This window comes from Coturnix japonica, chromosome 7 (assembly GCF_001577835.2).
Source record: "Coturnix japonica isolate 7356 chromosome 7, Coturnix japonica 2.1, whole genome shotgun sequence".
NCBI lineage: Eukaryota > Metazoa > Chordata > Aves > Galliformes > Phasianidae > Coturnix > Coturnix japonica.
In genome coordinates this window covers 11,551,515-11,571,488 of record NC_029522.1, presented here as the reverse complement: position 1 = coordinate 11,571,488, position 19,974 = coordinate 11,551,515, and the positions used below count along the sequence as shown (strand labels likewise).

Genomic DNA, 19,974 nt, shown 5'->3' with positions numbered 1-19,974 from the left:
CGTGATAACAAATAAAAACAGAAGAATTCAAACAAACTGTATCTCTGCTGTTGCCCCTGAGGAAGGAACAGATAGTCAAAACTACATGAGCACATTAATACCCATTGATCTGTCTTAGGATCACATTTACTTTTGTTTTAAAACTTATCAGAATGGCAAACTGTTCTGTTCAAACTAAGAGGAAACTTTTAGCATAGCCTCAACAGGAGCAGCAAGCTCAGGATATATCAACCAGAAGCACTACCTGTCTCCAGGAAGTTAGGAATTCATTCTGCCAGGATAAGCTCTCAGCAGCCATGAATTTGGCTATCACCTCCTCTGATAAAAATACTGAAACTAGAAAGCCATTCATCTAATAAATACATATATTGCTTCACCTCTGTTAGTGCCTCCAGTCTCCGGAGAACTACCAGCTGGATCCTCCCACGAATGTTCCCCTCCATGGACATGGAGCGCCTCAGTGTCTCCATAGCCTCATGATTTGATTTGCCCAGAAGAGACTCCCCATTTACTGCAACAAGTTGATCATTTACTCGCAAACGACCATCCTACAATAAATAAAATAAATAAATAGCATTAGGCAGAGGGCTTTAATGTAAGAAACAGGAGACTATGGAATACCACATCTTTAAAAAGAAAAATCCTCATGTTCATTAAGTCATTTCTTGTTCTGCTTACTACATTTTGTGAATAGTTCATAAGATGCATGTACCTCTGAGTTAATTACATGTTTCTGCTTTTTTTGCACATGCAAATTATTTTGTAACAGTCCCCCTCCAAGAAAAGGAAAACAAGAAAAGGAGTTCTTGGTTAATTAAAAGGATCCACATCATGGCTATTAGTATCTTCAGCACAATTGTGAAGCAGTACTGCAACGTATTTTACATGCATTGTTATCCATTACGAGGGCATGGTAAGAAGAAGATACTTCCAAAATTGTGTCTTACAGTCCCACTAGTCACAATTACCATGTCACCATATGGGGTAGTGTTGTCAGTTCAGAACAGTCATAAAGAATTAAGCATCCGTATTTTAATTAGCACTCTTCATGTATTTAACATCCAAACCTGCTGCCAATGACAAAATTGCAGTTGAGACATACCAAGTAGCCTATGCTTTGAAGAATGTCATTCTGCTTCCTTGCCAAGGTTAACTGACATTTGTGGGCATATTAAAATTGTGGACATTGTTATTCTGTCACTTAGGAGTCCTACTGGTATTGTTGGCATAATCTGAGATTTATTTCTTTTCATAAATTTATGTGCTGCAACTTTTCTCTTTAAAAAGAAAATAGGGAATGTTACATTTATAGACAAGAGTTTCTCTAAAAGCTTGTGAACTTTACAATTATCAGGTTGGCATCAGACCTCAAAGAAAGGGAAAGACCAAAGAGATACAATATAGAAGGGCAGCAAAGAAAGCCCGGGAGGAGAACCTCCATACAAAAACATTAGATTGGTTAAAATGAGTCTGATTCAATCATAGACACATTATATACTCTGCATAAGGCACTCATCTGAACTGTTTACATTTTTCATGCATTTGAGTAATCCAAAATATATATACATTTCGATTCTTATTTTTTCTGTCACTAAGATGTTCAATTAACTATTATGTTATTGCTGCCAAGTCTAAGGCATTTGTGCTGAAGTGAACTAATATACAGTAGTTGTGCCAAAAAGCTTAGCTTTGGGTTTATGTGAGTTTTGCTTTTTTGTTTTTCTTGGAACTTAGCGCGCAATCAATTACAGTCACCTACAGTTCAGCAGCACCGGAAAAGAAAGAGGTGTCACAGAGCTGAAGAAGAACAGCACAAACCTGCATCAAAAATAAATCAGGAAAAAAAAAAAAAAAAAAAGATGGAAAGAGAACTGGAAGATGAAATGAAGGAGGATGAAAGGCTTTTCTGGGAAGAGTGTGGGAATGTAGAGTAGGAAACAGCAACACCATTTGGAAAAGATACAGAAAACTCTCCCACCTCTCTGTTCAGTGTTTCATGCCAATATAAATTTACATACATCCAAAGTCAATAGGTTAACCCCAGCTTTTCTCTACATTCAAAATGATGCCATCACATATGCTAAAGCTTAGGGAGAGAAGAGTTAACATTATTGAACAGGAAGTTTTATTACTTGCACATGTTGCAATTCCTTTGTGTTCTATCAAAATTTGCTGAAATGAATGGAGTCATTCATGGCAGCAGGAGTTGGAGGAAAGGAGATTTTAGTTTTTGTGAGTTGCTTTAAGACTGTAAACTTCACAGGTCCTAATGTCCCCCTGCTAAGGTCCCATGGGCTCTTGGATTACTTCTTTTCTTTTCTGTGGATAAGCACCCACATATAAATACCTGTTAAAGCTTCTTACTAAACTATACACAAATGCATGCCGTGACTGCATTTGTTGACTATGCAACTATACAGGACACAATGCATATTTTTAAATGAACTACCATAGCCTCAGAAACTCCTGAAATTTTATGATCAGAGAAAAAAAAATAAAAAATGCTTAATAAATGTTGATCAACCACACTTGCAAAGTCAACTCTACAAGGCAGGTCTGAAAGTAAGTTGAGCAATGTTTTCACACATGCTTGGGTAAAAGGTATACCATAGAGAAACTTTCTTGCTGTTTAAAGACTAAAAAGCTCAGTGTTTAAACAGGTTTTCACATCACTGGTGTAACGGTCTGGTTTAAAAGACTGAACTACAAGACAATCTGTTTGGCTCAAAACAAACTAAATGTTGTTTTAACACAATTTTTTCTTTCATCTCTCAAAGGTAGGTTTCTTTGCAGCTTCTGAAAAGAAAAATATTTGGCATTTCAGCAAAACAGCTTTCAAATGCCTTCTCCAAAACTGCAATTGAGCTACCCTAATAAAGGGTGAATTTACTATTCCCTAGTTTATTCAGTACATGGGGCTTGTGTAGAGACTCACAGTAAGGAGTAAAACCTAGTACCACATGGCTACCATATTCAGAGACAAGACCCCTTTTTGTTTTTACAGTACAGCTCAGAGACATAAAGCCAGATACTTTGTGGAGTTAAGTATTCAACCAAAGCTCACCTAGTTATTTCCCTTAGTACATCACTGACACTTATCTCAGAAGGAACTCCTTGGAAGCCTTCAATGGAATAATCCAGCTTACCATCAACTGCATACAACAAGCAACATTTACTGCAATAGCACTCAGAAGCCCCCTATAGAGATCAAGCTATACCATATTTGATTTGAACAAACAGGCATGCAGAAAATATTCCATCATTTCTAATAATGGCTCTGATACATTACAGCTGCAGCGGACAGCAAATACCTGATAATCACAAGTTCACCTCAAGGGAAAAGCCAGGGTGTCTCAAGATGAACAAGGCTGAAATTCCCAGAAGTTGTGGGGAAAGATGATGTATTCAAACTCAGTCAAATGTTTCCTCACATAAAAGGCTCTGTATGCTTACAAATATCAAGTAGCCGCTTTCTTATAGTGGAAATAAAAGACACTTTAAAGATCACAAGAGGAACTTAAGAAGGGACCCAACAAATCAAAGTGTTTTAATCCTGCAGGATATCATATTAAAAGATCAGCTAAGCATAATTAGGAATTTTTTACTTTATTGGGTTTTGCAGCAAAAGAGTTTGGTATTTTTAAAAAACCTTTACCCAGCACCACAAGAAAAAACAAAAACAAAAACCATTCTTCATGAATCCTTTTACTAAGCTTTGCAATGCTACTAATACAACAGAGCTAGATTCGTGTACCAGCATTTCAAAACAACAAAACCACCACATACTAAAATAATAGCATCCTTTCTTCAGAATTTCTGTTCAATCTGATAAAAGTAACCTTTAAAAATTGACTGCATCTTACAAATAATTCTTCATTATAAAAAAGCATGCTGGAGAAAGACATTTAATGTATTGAAAACCTTTACACAGCATTAGAGGGACTGAACATTTACTTCAGCAATGAAACAAATGTGTTCATCATCTCTGTATTACATCTTCTTTCAAGAATAAGTGTTGGCTGTATGGACAGAGCTGCTCCCTCCCCACCATCTCCAATACCACTGTATTAGCATCTATCAAAAATCACAAAATAAAAAAATCAGTGCACCTTTTAAGCTCTAAATGCAGACACTAAGAAACAGTGAGAGAACTCTCATCACAGTAAGCATTATGATTTCCCCATGTTATGCTTTCCCAAGAAAACTTCATACCTTGAATAGCAAATACACAGGCCTAAATCTGTAATACTTAATTTCAGAGACAATTACAATGAACAGCAAGGGAAAATACTCTGGACAACTACTAGCTGGAAAGAAAGGCTTTGTATTTAAAAATGTATTGCAAGAAAGCTTTTTTTAAAAAAGACAGTAAGGACACATTTAAATATTTATATGCAAATGTATGCAATTTATTTCTTTTTTTAAACTTGATGCAAGAAATTGTATTAATTGTTAATACCCACTGATTTTGTTTTGCTCCATATAAAGGTCCTTAGACAGAAGAAAGACAGCTGTTTTCTGTGCATGTGCAACAATAAACCATGCCTTAAGATACAGCCCAAATGACTGCACTCTCTGAGTACTTGTTTAAAACACATGGGAAAGGAGGTCCTCCAAGCAGTTTTGGCTAAAGCCAGAGCCCCAGTTATTCTCTCATTTGCTTTGGATCAAACAGTCATCTATGAATACACAGTTACAGTTGGTGAAAAGTACAAGGGGGTATAAAAACGGAGTCACAGAGAACCACAGCTTATCGTGGAACAAATAAATTAAGCCAAGGAGACTAATGGTGCCAGCTGCACACTTACCCAGGCATGGGTAAGGAAGCCCCACTTTAATAGTCTGCAAGACCTCTCAAAGCCAAAATTAACTGCTCTGAACTAACAGTTGGGAAAACAGAGTGTGGTAAACAGAAAGACATTAAAAGAGTTAGCTTATGCATCTCTAACATAGCTATACTGGTCAGGGAGTCTGTCCACTGGTGCTCCTGGGACACAAGTCCACAAGCCTTGCTAGTTAAAACAATGAATTTACTTGTGGTGCCATATACTGGCACTGCAGCTGGTGTGGATAATTACTCAAGGAACAGGGAGCTGGGAAAGCAAGGACAGCAGCTTCATCTTCACAGTAAAATGAGTTGTACTCTGTGGCAGATGAGCACAAGTTTATGCACCTCTAATTTGCCAATAACACTTTAATTCAGTTCTGATATACACCAAGGAGATTATTTTATTCACTTGTCACTTAGCCCTGGAATTAACCACAGGCAGAGTTCTGTACTGCATGTATCAGGCTGTTGCATTTCAAAAGATCCAAGATTTGAAATAACTGTGGGACTAGGACAGGTAACTAATAGGAGCAGGAAACATTCATATCAGAGCTAAAGCCTTGATGATTACTATTTACCAAATGTCATAAATAGGTTATTATGCTGTGAACTGTCTTACTCAGGAGGCTGATGTCTGTGAACAAATTGACATAAACTGAATTAAAAGGTATTTTTACAGAAAAGAGAACTGCAAGGAATTACTGATGTAGCAAGAAAAAAAAGTTACATTATGGATCCACAACAGCTACAGGTACTATCCTTTCAAATTAAGACTTTTTAAAAAGAAATTATGAAAGTTACTTTTTTCAAGTTTTATCTGGAAACAAAAAATGGACATTTCTTAAAGCTTAGAAAGTAATCCAATACTTCTTTATTAAAAACATACAGTAGCTCTTGTACAACCTTAGGAGGGATTCATAACACTGTCCCATACCAAATCAATTTACCTGAAGAACAATTGGTAACTTCTGCATAGTTGATGCCAGGCTCAGCTAAGCCACACTAACAACAATAGTTTAAGTATTTTATTGAATACATAATTCTTAACCTCACAGAATTGTAAGTTCACATTTGTTCATAAACGTTATTTTTACTGCATGTATTACTTTGGGAAGACCAAAAGCACCTTAAAACTGACTGATAACTTCTCTGCCCAAGTCCATCAGCACAGAAAGAAATGGGAAAGTTTGCTGTGAGCTATAGGGAATACTGGAGACGGCCTCTCCTCCCAGCCATGTGCTCTCAATCTTCCTCCCCTGCTATTCCTGCAATATCCGAATGCCCCACAGTGACTGCTTCAACTGACAGTTCCCCTAGAGGAGTGAGTGGCAAGATCCTCATTCACAGAATATTTACCAAGACAGATCTGGGACCAAACACACAACTGTCAGAAATCTCATGCAACCACAGCCTGGTCTATTCCATACCTTAAAAGCAGCACCTCCATGAATAACAGATTTGATGAAAATCCCAAGGTCAGCTCCAGTCTCCCGAGATTTGTTGCCTTTTAAGCTCACACCAAGTCCAGCAGAGCCAGAGTCGTTCAAAGGAATCTCAAAGGTCAGCTGTTCTGTGGTTTCTGGAGAAAGAATACTGCAGTTTGGCTCTCCTTTCTGAGGGAAAAAATAAGGATGAAAAAATGGGTGAAAACAGGGCACTAGCTGTATAACATAGGCTCATGTAAGAAATACTTCTCTTTTCTGGAAAGTAGCTTGAAGAAAACAGCATTACAACCAACGATGTATTTAGTAGACATTTGGTCACATGATGCAGCTTAAAATATGCTCTATTTAACAATAACAAGGAATATGTCTAAGGAAAAGGTAAACTAGCTTAGTTTCACATGACCTAAAACTGATATTGCAGCAGAACATAAAACATTTATTTTAAACACAGCTGCATTAAAAATTTAAGCCATAAAACTCTGTCTTTACATGCAGCTCACAAACTGTAATGACAGTTATGCTGTTAAGTTCCATTCCCCTCTGAAAATTGAATTACATCCTTAAAAAAATATTCCTTCCTTAAGCCTGTCTACAGAGAGAAGTTGGTGTAGCAAAAGTAAGGGTGGGAATCAAAAATGCAATTACTTATTCTGCACTAGCTCCCTCTGTGCATACATTTATTTCACACAGAGGTTTTTCCTGCCCTCTGGTTAAGGCTGATGTAAAGATTTTACCTGTATTAGATTACAGCTTACAAGACTGAAAAGTATCCATAACTAGGGAAGATCACAAAGAACCTTACTGTAGACTGGTATTTGTTTCAGTTGCATGCTATTGGTTGCATTTCTTGTACTGAGATTTTTATTTTTACTCATTTTTAAAGCAAGTAACAATCATGAGACTAAGGAAAAACATTCTAGTCTGAAATATTGCACTTCACAAAAATAAAACTAGAGAAAGGAGAATTACTATGACGTAAAGTGTCGAGAGAAGATGCCATCTATAAGATGCCATCTTATTACACCAAATTTTATTCCACACTTTTTTCTCCAAATAACCTTAAGACATTCAAATGGATTATTTTGTCATTTGGACATTTTCTATTATTTGTAACAGTGTCATTAAAAAAAAAAAAAAAAAGACAAATGGGAACATCCAAACAAGTTGAAAAAGATCACTGAGGCCCATTTTCAAAGGGCTTCTGTTAAGTTATTACATAGAGGCCACAAGCAAGCACCAGCTGGGCCAATCCTTCTTTCACCTAATGAGGAAGAATACTTTGCGGGCATTAAGCTGCAGTCCATACACTATCAACCCAACTGCCAACAAACACGCTAGCAGTACCTAGTTTTCTCATCAACCAAAGCAGTTTCATATATTTTTCATTTATTATAAGCAGAAACTAAAATTTTAAAGCAACAATGAATAGAAACAAAAGCCATTAAGTATACTTGCATTCACTTTGGATGCACTTTTAATGATGAGAAGCAGCCACTGGTTAGACAGAAGCTGCATGACCAGAGAACGAGTACTACAAACCTCAATCCCAATACACATCACACTTAAATTCTTCCCGGAACATAGCTACATGTTATTAAGTCAATATAATTTGCCCATCTGCAAAACATAAAAATGACATAGTCCTGACACTGATAGTTGTCTTGATGCCAGTGTTCTTCTCTAGTACCTGTGCTACACTTTAGTGTTTTTACTTCCCAGAAATGAACAATTCCTTTACAGGTCTGTTACTTTTATTCTGTATCCTGAACAAAATCTCTGAAAACCCAGCAGTTCATACTTTGCCTGAGTAGACAACACTGATGGACAATCTGGAGGTGTTCCTGCTCTTTCTTCAGAACAATCAGTACAATGAGAGAAAAAAGAAAAAAAATAAAAAATACAGCAAGCATTTATGCATTTAATTTTCACATGGTTTTGGAAGGAAGATTTTAGCACCCTACTCATTTTCCAAAACACGTGTGCTTGTCAGAACTCTTAGGCCAGAACTACTGAAATAGCACATCCTGCCTGGATGTGGATGGATTTTCCCAAGGTCCTGGACACAATATCTCTGGCCATCCTTCAAGACAATCCATTATTCACTACTTTCCTGGTTCCCTAGGCAACGAGTTCCTATATGGTGCTGTCCTCAGCATGAAGACCACATGCAGAGCCAGAAACAGAGTGGTGTGGATATTCCTGACAGAGACTTTGGCCCCAGCAGAGACCAGAATAACTGCTCCTCTGTGAAGGACAGTGGCCCAAGCAGAGGACCCAGGTCAAAGCAGAATAGAAGCATCAGGAGGAAGGAACTGAATAGGGAAAAAATCAGTGGGGTGTACGTTGCCAAAGAACAGTGATGCTCTTCACTTGCTCTTGAAGAGAGTGCCTTTTTAACAGTGACCAAGACAGAGCTCCATTCCTCCTTAAGTTAACAGCTCATCACTTAACTGCTTCATTTGGGCAGCTGATTTCATGAGCGATAGTCTCTGTTCCTACATTATGCAAGTATGAATATTAAATGCTGGCAAGTGACTCACAGCACTGAATTCCCACTGCCTCTGTTTCACTGACACTGCTAAAACTTTATCCCAAGACATCAATACTTCACAATAGAGCAACCTCCATCAGCTAAGTTATGGTCTGGTAAAACAAATCTTTTCCAACAGGCAAAAACTCAAATTCTATTAGAAACATTTCTTACCTCAAAATCACGCTAGAATTTGATCTCACTCAAAAAGAATGAATGAAACAAACAATACAAATACGTTTCTGGACCAAGAAAAGCTTCTCACAGTTGAATGCTATAAATGACTCACTCAACAACCAAATCATTTATCAGCCATCACAATGTTCCATACCTAAGCACTTCAGGAATTACATGACAATTTATCACTGATGTTATACCCCACCTTCTGTGTTTTGTTTAACCCTAATAGGCAGCTAAGCTCCATGCAGCTGCTTACTCACTGCCCCCAAACTGGATGGGGGAAGAGAATTAGAAGGGCAAAAGTTGGAAAACTTGTAGGTAAAAACAAAGACAATTTGGAAAGTTTGTCAAAAAGCCCAGAAAAGGACAACACATCACAGCAACAAAGCCAAGAAAAAATAAAAACAAGTGATGCAAAACACAACTGCTCACCACCATCCAAACAGTGCCCAGCCTGCCCCCAAGCAACAGCAGCCCTAGAGCAAAATCCCCTGCTCCTTTTTCCTCCACTTTTTATGTATCATGGAATATCCCTTTGATCAGTTGGAGTCAGTTGTCCTGACTGTATCACATCTCAGATTCTTGTGCATCCCCAGTATGTTTGATTTTGGGGCAACACGAGAAGCAGAAAAAGACCAGACCATGCATAAGCAGTGCTCAGCAACTACTGTTTTCATTACAAATCCAAAACACACCATAATACAAACTAATGTGAAGAAAATTAACTTTATCCCAGAAAAAAACAGCACACATGCAGCAGACAAATGTGAGTAACTCAAGCTAAATGATAAAATCTCGAATTCCAGGCTGCAAAGCAATGAAAACACAAGATGGCTTTGAGATGGACTGGCCTTTAAGATAGATACATTGCAGCCAGTGAAAGGGATTCAAAACTCTTAAGTATTAATAAAATATACTTAACAGTATTAAGGTAGAAGAGACTTAGAACCAGTTACCTGTGCTCTCTTTGCCCTTTCTTGGCAGGCCTTTCCTTCAGCTCTGCTAAATTTTAGTCCACCAGCTTTCAATGGTTTCCCCAGTTGCAAGAAGCTTTGACATGCACATGCATTTTCCTAGTCCCCTCTGCAGTCTGGTCACATGTGTTCCTTACTGCTCTAGTCTCAGCTCTTGATCCAAAGCTCCATCCCTGTTGTATTATCCAGCACTCCAGTTTCTGAGTGCTCCCATCTGATTAAGGGTGACAAGGGTTTCCTGTCTTTCTCCAGTGTTGTTTTACCAGCCCAGAGTGCAGCAGACAAAAAAATCTAAGAGGCAATCCTTCCTATTTGTTGCACAGACTCAGCCATTAAATGGACCAGACCCAGCAATCTAACAGGTACCACTCCTCACAAAGAAAATCAGGACAGGGGTATTCTTTGCCTGCTTAGATAACTGCATGAAACTTCAGTAAAACTGATTTTTTACTGAGTAAAAAAGACAGAAAAGCTCAGAAGAATTTAAATGAAGGTGAGCGAATAGAAAAAGAACACTAAGTTTGCTAGATTTAAGAGTAGAAAACCTAATAATATGTACTAAGTAACATTCAGCAACGCAGATGGAAAACCTTCATCTAAGAGTCTCGGGATACATTTGATTAACTGATGTTCTGCCAACAATTGTATTTAATTCTTAGAAGCGCATCTCTACCTCAGGTCTCTGATCTCTTAATTAAAAGGCTATAATAAGGGATTCTTAGAACATCCTAAAATTTTACTGGTATGTAATTAAGTGTCACCAACCAATTCCCAATCTTCAAAGATAAAATACATTTTTAGTTTTCTCTTATTCCCGCAGCACACAAACTGAACCAGTACAAACAGAACTGTAACTTCTGAAAAATAACCGTGCCCTGTAGTTTTTCCTCTGTGGTTAGTCCATGGTTATATCCATTCAATACCGTGTCAATCCTCCAACTGCCATGGGACATCACTTTCAATTAGTCCTTTCATTTAATCTTACCATGCTTGCTCTCATTGACCACTGCACTTTTTATCTGTGGATTTATGGTAATCTAATGCATATCGCTCACTGGAAAGGTTGCCTTATTTATCCAATTGTTCTTTTGCCAAAAGAGAAGCTTACAAAAAAAAAAAAAAAAAAAAATTATCTCCCACTTAAGCCAGGAAGGAAATAGCATTTGTTTAACACAACAAGAGACCTTTCAGTACCTGCCTGATGCCCTTGACCAACACGCTATTATGGTCTCCCAGTATGCTGGCTGCCCCTTGCCTGGCTGCTCATTTCTGATAAGAGATGCCAACTCCCTGGAGTGCCATTCAGAGCCCAGAGCAAAAGGCAAGAGACCCAGGAGGGTTATTTTCAAAGGCTTATGAAGGAAATAAGACATTTACATGCTTTGCAATTATTTTCTGGAAAAAAAAAAAACCAAAAAAAAACCCCCCAAAAAAACCTGCAAAAGCTACAGAGCAGTATTTAAATCGTGGCAACACATAACAATTATTGGCAGAAAAGCATGAAAAGAAGATACTCACACTATTCTCTATGTTCTTTCCAAGAGCTTAGGGACAATTAAGAAACTGACTCAATATAAAATCTACACTGTATTTATCACAACCTAAGTATAATAAAGTATAATAGTACTTATAATCTTATGTATTAACAATAGAACACATGTTATACCCTATGTCACATTAATATATTTTTATAAAAACAATATTTCAATATTAAAAAAACAAAACAAAACTGAATTTCTTGAGCTGTTTATTCCCCTTTGGTATGTTGGAGGCCCTCGCCAGAAGCCAGAAGAAATTAAAAGGAAGGGATAATTCTTGTCAAGCCTTCTGTTCATTGTGCCAGGAAAGAAGGGCAAATTCCTTTTGCTGTACAACCTTCTAAAAGTGTCATCTCTTACTGACTTGTACTGGGAGCACAGTAACTGCCTGACTATGCCTCATTTTACAGCATCCACCCCTTCAAGATACAGTGAACTAGTAAACAAGTTTTGAGACACACAACCAATGAAAGCTGAAAACCTTTGAAGGACTCCACGACACAGTCTTTTCACTCTGAAGATACATTCACATAGACACAATCTGCATCAGTTTCTCAGCTATTACAAAATAAATAGTGTCCAATACCCTCACAATAAAACACTTTCCAAAAAAAATCTTGAAAAAAAACCCCAGAATTTTAACTGCCCTATTTAATACTAATTCAAAGTGGAAGGTACCATGGGTGTACAAAATTTCCTTCTCTTCATTATGCACAACAGTTCAAGGACTGAGTCTACTGTGTCAGTACAATCCAGAATACATATATGGACCTATTTTTCTCAAGATTCTCTTACTTTGCAGAGGACACAACAGCGAATTGGTGCTCTTTGGAATCATTTTGTGATTGAAATTATTTGTCCATTTCTGGTTTATCAGCATTAGAATCACTGGTTTGACCCAAAACAGGTGCAGAAATGCTTAAGTCTATGCTTAAATCCCATTTATTATTTCCTGCACATAAAAAGGCAAGAAACAATTAAAAGGAAGTAATAGAAAATGAGCTCTGAATATTAAAAACAAAAAAGACAACATTCCAAGCAAACAAGTTCTCCTTCAGGCACACGAGTTCAAGGTGGTGGAAGGAATTAATTAGTGGAACACTGAAACATAAAAGTTAATCACACAGTGAGCAGAAAAACACGCTTAATTGAACTTAATTCCTTCCATCCTATACAGTGTATGTGTAAAAGACTCAAAGATCAACAACCACATTACATGAATAGGTCTTCTCTCAGCTTTTGTTTTACAAGTGCTGGTTAGTTCCTTTTCTTCCCACTCTTCAAAGATCAGGGATTATGCCAAGAAACCATAGAAGTTGTGATTACAAAAACTGGTAAGCTGAAGCTCTCAGAACAAATTAAGTGCATGTAAAAACATACACTATGTGCACGTCTAAAGAACAAATGCACACAAATATTCTCAGAGCTATACTAATTGTGGCAAGTACAACACAAGGGCATTTCTCTGCCCATGTGCAGAATGTGCACGGGGCCTGGAGGCTCATAAAAAGAAAAAAAGCATCACATAGGATCTGTAAAAAAGGGTCTCCAAGAACTGCAGAGGGCAATGGCATGGAATAGGTTACACCAGAGCTGCTGTCATTCAGCAGCTTTGCTTGTTTTACCAATATGTGGTGGATAAAGGAATGGAAAGAAGCGATCTTGGTATCATTATTAGAGGAAATGTTACTTTCAGATCACACATTTCCTACAGAAAAACAAGATGCAACAAATACACATGATCAAAACACCGTTCTTTCAAAACACAAAACAATAGCCACAGTCTGCTGCGTATTCCATTTACTATGATGAGAGCTGGAAATTCCAAACCAGTTGAGACAGTTTCTCTCTGTAATATTAACCATCCTCTAGAAAACAGATCACTGTCAAACAGCTTAAAATCCAAATGCACCTTACAGAATGTGCTAATCACTGGCCACTCTGCTATAATTAAGTGAAGCAAGAGCTTCCCCTGAGTTTTGGAATCAGCTCCCTGCTCAGCTGCTACGTTGTCAACAGCTGGCATGAATTACAGGGAACATTTGGCTAACTGGCTAATAAGGAGAACAGCCTGTAGTTGGTCCAAATTCTATTCCACCGATCTGCTTCAATCAAAAAAAAATCTCATTAGATCCTCCAGTTTTTATGTTGTTGTGTTTTTGGTCCTTTTTTAAAGCAGTAACAATGCAACAAAAACTGGGTTTTCTATCTTATTCCCTCATTACGTGCAAACAATGTAACTGTACAACTCATGTTGCATGACCCAGCGTAGCTGAAGCAACAATTCTCTATAATTTAATAATGTTGTTTGCAACATTCATTCATTCTCACTCACATCACATCTCTCTCCACTGGTGTGGTAGAGGTTTGTTACTCTGCTTTTCTGTTTGCTAGCACAGATGACTGGAAAAAAGTCCCAATCTCTGTTCCCACGTAGCTTATGGCAGAGCAAGTATTTGTGAGACCATGCTTTCTCCAAACAATAAATTTGCTATGATGTAAGGACAAATTATATTACTATAGATCCACACAACCAAATGCCACCCTTCATTACTCTTACATTATATGCTTTGTGCCCATGCAGCCATCAAATTCTTTCCAGGAAACAATGTAGGAACCAAGTTCAACTGCAGCAACATGCTCAAAAGCAGTTCTGTGTATGGGTTCTAATGGGTCCAAGCTCCAGAGGCATCCTTGCTGTGGAGGAGCGAGCAGATTTACTAGATGGTCTTCTCCTGTTCCTTAAAATCAGTAACAGGGAATCTAAAGAGAATAGTTCTTCATATTACATTCAAGTCCCTAGAGAACTGCTCAAATCAAGAACAAGTCTGATATAAAGCAATTACCTTACTATTGTCAGGCATTAACAGAATTCCCATGTATTTAGGTAAACTCTGCAAGCATGTTAGGTAGTCTGAGCATGCTGTTATAAGTGTCCTTGAAAAAGTATTGGATTATCCATTGCCTCTCCTTCCAAAAACAAACATTTGAAGTGCTGGATTTTTTCTCCTCTTTGATTAAAACAGCACTGTAACTTCCAAGCTAGGAGAGGATTAGTCTAATGAAATATCACAGCTAAAGCCAAAAACAAAGAAGCTGATTTTTATTTCCAAATTTTTGCTAAGACTATTCTCAGATGTCTCACGAACCCTAACAAGAATCATGTTAGTAACAACATCCAGTAGTTCAGTGCTATGTTAACAAACACTTCCGTCATGAGATACCTAACAGATGTTGCTGAAAGGCTTTATAATTCAGAAGGGTTTGTTCCATAAAATTATCAAATGTGTTTCAGTATCTCACATTTGTATTACGTTGTATTTGATTGGGATGAAAAGAAACACACAACTGTAGTAGAACTCATGTATCATCACTATTACTGTGAGGGCCATCACTTGTGCATCATTCTTCACAAAGAAAGCAATCTAAGCAAAGGTCAAGCCAGCAGGATAAATGTGGCTACTTTCTACATTTCAATCATTCCATTCAAAAGTAAGCCACCCTTTGAAAGGCAGTTAATCCTTGCTTTAGGGGCCAGACTTTCATACAAGGCAATGGAGAAGGTAAAATTTATAAACAGCTTTTAGATTCTTCCAGCCTACTACGTCCGCATACTGTTACAGTGATTTCCAAGAGAATTTAGACTACAACACTATAGAAGAATAACATGCAATGCTGAGAGGAGAAAAAAAACACACACTTTAGAAAAAGTAAAATTTCCAAGTGATATGTTTTGTAACTTAAAACCACTAAAAAAAGCCAACAAAACTTGATGAGTCACCTTCTCAAAAACCAGTCTCAAATTTAGAAGAGAGGGTAAAGGAAAAGAAATCTTAAACATAGCAGCTAATTTAGGACTCGAGTCTCAGAAATGTCCCTATGGTTTACGAAGACACTGACACCACAGCACAGGGCTTTCTAAGAACTTCACAACGACCAACTGTTTTGGGAACCACTGACAAGGAGCATCCAGCTGACCCGGGACAGGGCTGAATATACTCCGCCATTATTCTCCTTAAAAATTACTCATTCAGAAGAGAAAAGGAAACCAAAAACAGTTTTGTTAAAACACTTCACATCTGCTCTATTACAGGAAACGGTGGGCACCAGGAACACGAGAGAGAAGGCTCACATGACAGAATCTGAACTCCTCTCTAGCTTCACCTCCTACCAGAGGCAGCAGACAACTTTATTTCAACAAGGTCCATCGGATAACAAGGAAACAAAAGAAAAACTATCAGCATCTGTTTGTGAGAAAGCATACTGGATAATCTGTGTAGAAGATTCTGCTAACAATGAAAAGGAAGATGCCTCCTTCTCCCTTTTTGCTTAAGAAAAGAATCAAGGTGGGTTTGTGTTCTTTTGAGATAAAAAGAGACAAAAGCAGGAAATGCTCTCCTTCCTTTATCCCAGTAACTTCTTAATGAAAGGTCAAGTATAGCCATCAATCATGATAAGGAAGAGGGACCAGAGAGATGACCTTCTTTGAGGGGAAACAAGTACCTATCAGATAGCACTTACACACTGATATAGTCCTACTATGACCATACAAGATGAAAGAGAATGGTTTAATGCCCACGTTAAAAAGAAAAGTGACAATTAAGCACTACAGATAAGCTCTGGGATGTCTGATTTTCTTCCATTATATCAGACAGATGCAGTCAAGCAAAAGCTCACTTCCAAAATTTGTCAGGAATACAACTGAATGCTACCCCTCACTGCTTCTGTAGTTTGGCAGCCCCACTTAGAAGATTCATCACCTGGGGTCAGCCACCATCACTAGCTAGTTATTGATAAACTGCAGGACTCATTGTGTGCACTCTAAACAGCTTTAAAATCTGTTGGTTTTCTGAAAGAGAACAATCTGCTTTCAGTCATGCTTGACCTCACTGTTACAAAATTCATTTACCATTTTCCACTGTGAATGATGCTTATGATGTAATTTCTGGGAAGAAAGTAAATTGTATGGAATTCTATCTGAAGTAGGTAACATCAAATATAAGTAGCTCTCCAAAGCAAGACTTACTGACTTATCCCTTCCCTGTCTTTCTCAGCCAATATCAGTCTTAAAACTTGTTATTGTGGTTTCCTTTCAATATTGCTCTTGAGGAAAAAATAAGTTTACCAGCTCTCGAGGTAGAAAGGCCTCCTCCTGACGAGCCACGATCAGGCAGACAGTTTCCCCTTGCTTTGTGCTCCTCAGCATAGCTACAAGCTCTTCCTGCGTCCTGCCAGTAATGTCCCGTCCATTCACCTGCCAGACACAAAAGAAGTTGCCACAGCTGAATGTATTTCTTTTTATCGTTTTCCCCTCATCTAACACAGGTGCCATTTGCTGACTGAGAGCAAATAATTAGCAATAGCTCTAACTCTGTCTCCCCTGACCCTGCAGAAGTTACTTAACCTTTTTTTTTTTTTTTCCCCTCCCTCATTTTTACCATCTGTTAAAGCAGGTCTGCAGGGGGTTTGTGAGGCTTAATTAGTTTCTAAAGCACTTTGAAGATGAAAAGTATAAAAACAAGACCTAAGTATTATTAAAACTGTTTACCTTAAGACCTTTTTGAGGTTACTAAGTAGAAATAACCCATTAGATAATGAAATTCTAAGTCACAATCTATCTGAAAATTTTAAAAAGACCAATTTGAGCAAAGTTGCCTTAAAATGAGCACTGAACCACCATTAATCAGATTTTTGGGCATGTCTGAAGAGGCAATAGATGTGGTTTTTTCCTAAGCTGATGTGTTTACCTGCTTGAAGAATCTATGAATTAGATCTCCTTTGTTCTACTGTTCCTTGGACCCCTGCACACATCAACTTTTTCTAAACTGTGGTGTAAAAAAAACTTGTTGACAGGACAAAAGCCATGATACATTTTATCAAGGTTGAGAATTTCAATTCCATGCATCAGGTAGTACGTACAGGAAACACAGCATGTCTGTTAAAGCCAGAGAATCATGGAATTCATAGAATCATAGAAAACGAGAGATCAAGATTCTTCATTGCAAATAAAATAAATGTTTATCCCTACCTCCAGGATCCTGTCGCCTGACTGTAAACGACCATCTTTTACTGCTGCACCTTTTGGTAAAATATTCTTCACAAAAATAGGACCAGGACCATGTACTGAAGAGTCCCTGGTAACCACAGTGAAACCAAGTCCTTCAGGACCTAGGAGATCAGGCAAAGAATTCCCAGCATAAGTTATTATAACCAAACAATGATCATTAAAATAAGTAATCAATGTCAGTAACCTATCACAGACAGTCGTTTGGCTTAGCTCTTAAAAAAGGAAAAGTAATTTAAAAAACTCTAAATATGAACTTATTTTCTGCACAGTCTGGAGAAGAATGGTATTCACATCAGAACATTCTTAAATCCTCTGGCAGCAACTACAGATGGAAATGCTTTTGGATAACCCACAATAAACTCAAGACGAACCAGAATGCAAATTTTAAAGAGCATACCTTCTCTCTATGTGGTTTTGTTATCACCCTACATGTTAACATCAACAGTCATTCCAATGAATCAGAGCAATCAGAATTGCTTACTTATAAGCATTAATATAATTTGGCAGGCCTTACTGAAAGTTAGTGAGAAACAGAAAATGTCACATGATTAGCAAGCAAATGCTGCTCACTGTATGCTTTTAAGAAAAGACAAGTGCTTTAAAGCTGCCGCTGGTGAAGGCATTCTGTACTTGGAAATAAAAAACCTCAAGTGTTAAAAGATAACTGTTTTAATAAATAATTATGGTGTAAAATCTATATTAAGAATTACTGATTAAAGGTCAATGAAATCATCCAAAGATAGCAGGGTCCATAAAGACCCTTCTTTCATTGAGCACATTTGCTACCTATGTAGACTGGTTTTCAGATACATCAGTATCTCATTCCTACTGTTTCTAAAAATATAAATTATAATTCCAAAATAAAAAACATTGCATCTAAAATGGTAAAAATTCTGAAGTAGGGTTCATTAACATAAAGCTAAAAGGTTCTGAGAGAAATATGAGTTATTTAAGTTAAAAAATAACAAAAATTAAGAAATGACAGCTTGATTACATTCATTATGTGTTAAAAGAATAAAGTTACCGTTTTTAAAAAGGTCACTTCTAGCATCAAATTTAACTCAGACAAATCAGAGGCAGAAATTAAACAGAAAATGTAAATGCTAATTGGGATCTGCTTAAGCACACTTTACTGGATTGCATAAACCTGCTGTTCCACGCAAAGACAGACATCTGCACGGAGTAGCAATTAAGAATATACACATGAAAAGCAGGATACTAACAGCAAGAAAAATACAGATGAAAAGATACAGTCTGCAGAAAACAGAAAGAAGAAAGACAAAGTTCATGGTCATCATGAAACAGAGAAGAGCATTCTGTAAATGTACTTTACAAATATCCTAACTACTGCTCTGTTAGCATATATGAATAAAAAATAATGAACATCAGTAGCAGAATGCTCAAACTCCTATACTGAGAAAAAGCCAAACTACTTCACATCACATGATGCTAATCAAATACCTTCCACATAACCAAGTAGCTGAAATGGTTTAAGATCAGTGAGTTGAGATAATGCTTACAAAAAATGCTTTACAGAAAGCTGACCGTTGAGAATATTACTATTAACTTTTTTCTACCTTTTGGAAGTTTTGGAACTATTAAACCAAACATAACACACTTGTACATTTTCACGTCACTAGTTCAGTTAAAAGCTGAAGTATCAATGCTACAGGGAAAAAAAAAATCTCCAAAGACTTACCTTTTTTCAGGTCTATCTTTATTTTTTTTGCATTTTTTTTATTGCCAAAGCCCATAAGAGGAGACAATGAGGGTGAAGATGATTTTCTACCCAGACGTGGGAGGTTGGGGCTCTTAGCTTGCAGTGTTGCCTGTACACCAGCATCCAAGCTGCCTGATCCAGAAAGATTAATTGTTTTCAGAGTAGGCTTTGGATGAATAGGAGGTGGAACCTTTGTTTTTGGAACTTCTTCATCGTTATGCAGAAAACAAAGGGGAGCAATAGCAGACTTCTCATATTGTTCTCGATTATAAGGAGGAAGAACTTCCAGGATGACACTCTGAAATTTCATTGCCTGACGGAAGATGTCCTGAGCCCTTTAAAAGAAAGACATGAAAATTCACATAACAAACCAGAAAATGTGGGCAACGTTTGAAATTGTTTACAGAGAAAAAGACAAAAATGCACCTTAAATGTGGGTAAATAACATTACCTTCACATCTGCATGATCTCTTTTCTAAAAAGTAAGCATGAAATAAGATTTCTATACCATAATATTTCCTTAAATTTCAAGTAGGAATATCACATCTGTCAGGATTCCCTATGGTGCTATGAAAACACATCAGAGTAAAAACTAATACAATTCACCATACAGAATATAAGGCAGTGATGTACTGATAGCAGAAACACATCAAAGTTTTGATGCTTAAAGGCCCACAGCCACAAAGGTTACT

The 19,974-nt window shown here is 37.4% G+C and overlaps 1 protein-coding gene across 1 annotated transcript in view; it reads right to left on the bottom strand.

The window, feature by feature from the left end:
• Window positions 1-19,974, bottom strand: part of PARD3B (par-3 family cell polarity regulator beta) — a 366,162-nt gene that overhangs the window by 183,730 nt on the left and 162,458 nt on the right. Inside the window, 5 exon segments of the mRNA XM_015868265.1 lie at window positions 378-548; window positions 6,256-6,441; window positions 16,621-16,749; window positions 17,524-17,663; window positions 19,262-19,617. Of these exon segments, the coding sequence (XP_015723751.1) occupies window positions 378-548; window positions 6,256-6,441; window positions 16,621-16,749; window positions 17,524-17,663; window positions 19,262-19,617 (982 nt within the window).